The sequence below is a fragment of the Poecilia latipinna genome, unplaced genomic scaffold (genome assembly GCF_001443285.1).
Source record: "Poecilia latipinna isolate Pla-1442-1.1 unplaced genomic scaffold, P_latipinna-1.0 Scaffold284, whole genome shotgun sequence".
In the NCBI taxonomy this organism is placed as follows: domain Eukaryota; kingdom Metazoa; phylum Chordata; class Actinopteri; order Cyprinodontiformes; family Poeciliidae; genus Poecilia; species Poecilia latipinna.
In genome coordinates this window covers 156255-162661 of record NW_015112900.1, presented here as the reverse complement: position 1 = coordinate 162661, position 6407 = coordinate 156255, and the positions used below count along the sequence as shown (strand labels likewise).

The window sequence follows — 6407 nt, the reverse complement described above, 5'->3', positions numbered from 1 at the left end:
TAAACTGACCACTCAGATATAAGGAAGTCAGCATCACCCTGTGTTGTCATGGAAACTTTAATGACATCCATCAATGTGTTAACCACAAATGCTGCTGATCATAGGTGGACAAATATATCTTCTCTGCTGCTGCTGCCACATTCTCAGAATAACACTTCCCCTTCAGTTCTCAGGAAAAAATTACTCAAGTTAAAATAAGGAAGCAACAGACATGAGAGGAGAAACATTTCAGTTCGTTTCAGTAAGATTACTTTTTCAGAACGTGCGAACATCAGGAGAATAATTCAGGTGAGTTTACTCTTCACTCTTCATCACTTCTAAAAACAACAAAAAGTTTTTTCATCGTCTCTTTCCTCAGTTCCTTTGCTGATCAAAGTTATGCTTCCTGGATTTAATGTTTGAGTAAAAATTAATGATTAAAATACCTCAGATATAAAAGTTGTTTTTCAATTTTTCTCTTATTGTCATCACCAAATTTCTGAGTTTATAAACATCAATATCTGGAGCTAATTTAACAAGTATAAACGGTTAAACACACAGGACACAGTCACTGACAGGAAATGATGTCACTGAAAAATGCAAATGAGTTTATTTTAAAAGGAAACGACATCAGAGACTGAATCATTTGTGAAAATAACAGCAGCAGTAAAGCACCATGGCTGCTTTCAGGTGGATTAAAAGGATATTAATTGTGATGCTGATGCTTCAATTCATAGGTAAGGATCAAAATTACAAGTTCTCACTGAAACAACTAAGTTTTATAGTTTTAGCTGGTAGTCATTACATGTCAGTGTTTCCACATTTTGTTGACATTTTATTTTGCATTTTAACAGCACAAACTGAGACACAGCCAACCTTCCTTACTGTCAGAGGTGGAAATGAAGTCACTTTGCCTTGTGGAGACAGGAGAGACACACATGATGAATCTGATGAAACTATTTGGGTCTTCAATGATAGACAGAAAACTGAAACAAGAGAACTGGTCAAACTTGGAAATTATCACAGAGAAATGAAAACTATATCAGACAGACTGAGTGTTACAGCAAACGGTTCTCTGCATCTACGTGACGTCAGAGAGGATGATGTTGGCCAGTACGTCTGCCAATGGACCAAATCAGGACAACTACATCGCTTTGTTGTGTTTCTATCTGTAACTAAAAGTGAGTATTTACATCATGTAAAAACTAAATTTGTAATTTTACATTTATATTACAGTAATAATGTAGTGATTAAGTCAATACAATATCTTTTCTGTAATTTCTCTATTGTCACCAGTTACTGAGCAGGAGAACCCAGATAAAGTTACTTTGTTCTGCTCTGTGTTGGAATATAATGACTGTGTCCATGAGGTGAAGTGGCTTTATGAGGGGAAAGAGGAAAAACCCTCAGATATGGAAATATCCCCACATTCCTGCTCTGCCACTGTGACATTTCCAACATCCCACCTTCATCAGAAATTAGACATTTATCAGTCACTAACATGTAAAGTCACAAACTCAGTCACTAAATCAGTTCAGCTGTTCCCTGTCAGTCCTCAGTCCTCAGGTAAGAAAACATTTGTATTCATGAAATATTTAAAATCATCTATAACAATCTGCTCTGGTACAAATTCAACATATTGACTGATACTACAAATATAAATTTTTGAAAGCTGCAGTTTAGTGACTTGATGCAATCTGCTGGGTTCTTACTTTTTTTTTAACTTGAATTGTTGACCATACTGCAATGTTTGAAAACTAGGATCAGTAAGAATGTATGTGAGATTTCACTTTTTAAATCTCTTTTAACTGAGTTTCTGTTTTTCTGTTACTTTCACTCAACTTGTTTTCTGTTTGCTGTTCAATATCTTATTTATTTTATTTTATTTTTTTCTTATATTGTGTTTTGTGTAAACTATGAAGTACTTTGGTCAACTGCTGTTTTAAATATACAATACAAATAAATTTCACATTGACATTGAATTTAAATTATTATTTGTAAAACACCTTGATACCATATTTGCTGTGAATTGGTGCTGTATACATAAACTGAACTGAAGTGAATACAGCATCATTAAGCTAAATTTATCCTCATGTTAAAGCTTTTTATGTTTTTTTATTTCTGAAGAAGAAAATCAAACAAAAACAACTAAAGGAGATAAAACAACCAACTCAGCAGATTTTCCACCAGCAAGTAAGTTGCCATCATTTAAACCAATGCAATGACCTTCTGTCTCATCAGTAACTTTCATATTGTACCTTGAGACTGATTAGCTGTGTGTTCACTTTCTGAGTAACAACATTGTTTTTATTATAATTAATGATCTTCTTAGGTTTTCCATGGTGGTATATTATTGTTCCACTCTGCTTAGCAATGGTTTTAATGGCTGTCCTGGTGATCATCAGGTGGAACAGAAATAAAGGTGAGATCATTCAGAGGTTATTTCCAAACTATTACATGAAAAGCCTAGAAATTATATTCACAGTTCAATTTTCATGTTTTATGTCTTTAGCTACAAGCAGTAGAGCGTTAGCATTAGCAACAGTAGATAGAGACTTGATGGAAAAATGGTCTGAGTATGTAAAATGTGTTTAAATAAGTTTTTTTTAAATACATTCATTATTTAAGCAATTTTCATCTTGATAGTCATGTTTAGAAAATACTCACCATTGTGAACATAGAAGTCAATTTCTGTGTCGTTTCAGGAAATAAAACACAAACTGAAGACATCATGGTGAGTTTCAACCTTTACACATTAAATATAGTTTAGGTTTGATGATGATGTGTATTTTCCTGTGGACTGGAAAGAGTCTAACAGAGATAAGAAGTACTGCTACAATGTGTTTCATCAAATGTTGAAACAAGATCAAGAGTTGAACACGAAGGAGTCACGGTCACAAGAAAACAAACAGACCTGAGGTTTTATTCGCCACAGGGTTGTTTTAAAACAGGCCGATGATAAAATCTTAGTGACTCTTGACACTATTTATTTTATTTCAGGTCAGAGTCCAAACAGTTTTAAAGCATAGTGACTTTAAATATGTAAAATAAGATGTTTACTGTCTAAATTTGTTGATCTAAGGTTCCCCAAAATAAAGCGGCAACGAAGCAGGACCTGAACCTGGAGACTTCAGTGGGTCCAGAAACCAGTCAGAACACAGTAGGCTCACACACCACACATACACACACACACACACACACACACACACACACACACACACACCTTTGCATTTCTTCCCGTATCAGGACATTTGGTGACTTGCATTCATTTAAGTCATTGCTTTTAATGCTAACTATAAGCATTACCTGTTCATTCTTAACCTCGCCACTTAATACCAGTAAACCTAAAAATGAGGATCTGCTGCTACCATCAGGCTTTGGTCCTAATGAGGCCCATTGGTTGTCAAAAGATTATTGAACATAAAATATTCTAAATAAATAGCCTCACAAGTACAAAGACATGTCCAACAGTAAATACACACTGCTGTGTTTGGTATTGTTTGTTGATTCTTGTGTTTGTGTTTAGTTTTAATAGAAACCACAGTGACTGATCAATGAAACTTTATTTTCAAATCCTGTCTGCTTTAATTAGGTCAAATGTTAATCAGTTTTTCTTCTCTGTACAGATTGAGCCAGAGGACGGTCTGTCTTATGCCTCCATAAACTTCAAGAAATCCAAAAAGAAAACAGGCAATGTGAGTTTTTCAGTGCATTAAAGAACCTGCAGATATTTAAATTGTATTTAAATAAATTAATTTTTGTTCTTTTAGTAAAATAATTTAACACAGACTCCCTTTCTGGAGGAAAATTGTCATAAACGTGTTTCAATGTGATGTGAAATTGGATTGTTATGATTTTTATACATCCTATATATCACAATGAATGTGATTTTTCCTTCCAGGTCCTTGAAACTGTGATCTACAGCGCTGTGGGAACTTCTTCCTCTTCTGCTGGAGTTTCCTCTGATACAGACTGTCTTTATTCTGCAGTCAACAAGAAATAGAAAAAGCATTAAAAGCTTTACAGCTTGAGCAAAGACACAAAGTACTAAGGCTGCATCTTCAGTGCAGCGGGTCTCAACTCCTGGCCCAATAATCTGCTGTATATTCTCCTCTTCTCTCTGTCCAGCAAAGCAATGGTTAAAAACACAGAAGGACAAAGTCAAGTCAAAACTAATATTTTGACTTGATTTCTATATTTTTGTTATTTTTTTATGTTTTTGCTTTTGCTGCAGATTATAGACAGGTCAGAATATAACTTTAATATCTTTTTACACCCAAGTGTGCCCTGTAAATACTGCCCCTAGAGGTGAAACAAGGTATAAACTGTCTCTAACATACCAGGATTTCATGGTCTTTGTCACAGATTTAAACTAAATGATGCGTTGGCTTGCTCTCCAGAGTAGATTTGTCGCTCTCTACAAGAAGATTTTGAAGGTTATAACTATCAATGCTTTCCTAGCCTGGGTAGTGTGAGAAAATCTGACTGCCCATATAGACCAAAATTAGATTAAGTATGTTACTGCTTGCCATATAACAGTGAAACACAAAGTGAATAGGTCAGAGCAGCTGGAGTCATAACATGAATAAGCCAGAGTCATCGGACGGTTCAGTTCTGAAAAGTGACGTGTCCAGTTTGTAGCTCATCCTGCATGACGCATAGAGACGCATTCAGGGTGTTGATCATCTGTCATCTGACTCTTATTTTTGCTTTTAAAGGAAACTTTCAGAGTTAAAATAGGGAACCAACAGACCTCAGATCAGTCAAACATTGTCTCTGTGTTTTATACAGCAGTTTATCAGTATGTAACATTGTAATCTGAGGTAATAATAAGTCTTCATTGTACTTTCCACATCTGTTAACAAATAATATAATGGAGAAACACATCTGGGGAGTCTTCACAGTCAGTTCCTCAGTTTTATCCTCAATGGAAATGTGTTCCTCCCTGCTGGTCTTGAGAAATCATGAAACAAAAATAGCAAAATGTGTCTCAGTGGCCATGACGGGTGAAACCAGGAAGTAGTGACGGCTCATCATTGCTTCATGACTCAAAGCTTCATTCACTGCTCACTAGTGGCATCTGGTGGTAGAATGAAACTGTGACAGCTTGTCACTGTAATAAACCACTTTAACTGTATTAGACCAAAGCAGTGTATTGAATGTTGCCACAAAGTTTTTGTCCAGACAGTAAGGTCTATTCAACCATATTTTACTGTCATTTCTTTTTAGTTTTTAAAATGTTTTATGCTCAAAGTAATTTTGCTGATATGTTGACAGTCAGTTGTGGTTGTGCTTTTTGTCAATAAAGAATTTGGTGTTTTATCATCTTGGGTCTGAAGTTCATTCTGATGTTGGGACATGAAGGCCGAGTTTTGTTTCAAAGAGGAACTTATTTCTGACAAACCACACGACCTCTGCTGCATTAGCACAAACTACACAGCTCTCAGAAACTAACACCTATCTACACATCACTACTAAGTGGTTAAAGGAGTTATTTCAATAAAATAAAGGTAACATAACTCTAATCAAGAAACAAAGCATAAACCAGTGGAGTGGTGCATGTTTTATGTGCTGCAGAGCTCAGTCAAACTTAAACATGTCCTGCTTTCCCATGAGTAATGCAGCCAGTAGAAACTAACACTTCAGCACCCACAGCCAGACAGCTACGATGTTTCATGTGACATCATACCATAGCAACCACATGGTCAGCCATTTTTTTTTCTGTGGTGCATTGAATCTAAATGCATCCATTCTCTGAAACGGATCTGGTGGGTTTGTTGCCAGAATGACGTTTTATTGAAACTGAAACATCAAAATGTTTTTAATTCATCCTTTCAGTACCAGAGGTGAGAAAACATAAAAGGAGGTCAGAGTGAGGTAGTGAGCTCTCACAACCCACACAAACTGCATCAGAGTTTATATTTCAAAATGTTTGAGCCTGAGTCATTTACGATCAGGACTACAAGAGAAGACGGACAGAAGCAGAATGCTTCCATACGGATGGATTAAAATGTTTTTACTCCTGATGATGCTGCAGTTGACAGGTAGGACCAGATCTAACACAAATACATAAAAAACATAAGTGGTTTAGTGCATTTACAGCTCAGGGCGATCCTTCAGAAAATACTAAGCCAATAAATAATTTTGCATGTCTCCTTTATGCACCATGCTGCTAAACTTATTGCAAAGACACAATTTACTCATATTGTAGTTCTAACAATATTGATCAGCTTCGACAAAACACAACTCTGCAGAACAAAACTAGATAAAGTTAGATGCACACAGGAGTTTTACTGAGTTGGCTGGTTGAAAACAAATCTCAGTGGTTGAGGGAAAACCTAGCAGAACTAAACCACAAGTAAGAAGTATTTATGGAAATGTAAAGTTTCCTGACATCATGAAACTAAACCCAGACTGTCTGTCCTTCA

At 35.8% G+C, this 6407-nt stretch overlaps 1 protein-coding gene across 6 annotated transcripts in view; it reads left to right on the top strand.

Annotated features, from left to right (window-relative positions):
• LOC106948374 (uncharacterized) overlaps nucleotides 1–5302 on the top strand; it is a 17293-nt gene extending 11991 nt beyond the window's left edge. For 2 of the 6 annotated variants that reach the window (XM_015033990.1, XM_015033988.1), the window contains exons 3-11: nucleotides 670–716; nucleotides 831–1160; nucleotides 1276–1545; nucleotides 2107–2172; nucleotides 2312–2401; nucleotides 2685–2713; nucleotides 3062–3139; nucleotides 3606–3674; nucleotides 3881–5302. In XM_015033990.1, coding sequence (XP_014889476.1) covers nucleotides 670–716; nucleotides 831–1160; nucleotides 1276–1545; nucleotides 2107–2172; nucleotides 2312–2401; nucleotides 2685–2713; nucleotides 3062–3139; nucleotides 3606–3674; nucleotides 3881–3982 — 1081 coding nt within the window. In that variant the 3' untranslated portion in view covers nucleotides 3983–5302. Of the gene's footprint in view, nucleotides 1–49; nucleotides 289–323; nucleotides 717–830; nucleotides 1161–1275; nucleotides 1546–2106; nucleotides 2173–2311; nucleotides 2402–2684; nucleotides 2714–3061; nucleotides 3140–3605; nucleotides 3675–3880 lie in introns of those variants that run through there. The other 4 variants (XM_015033987.1, XM_015033986.1, XM_015033991.1 and 1 more) reach the window with 4 other exon arrangements.
• The last annotated feature ends 1105 nt before the right edge of the window (nucleotides 5303–6407 follow it).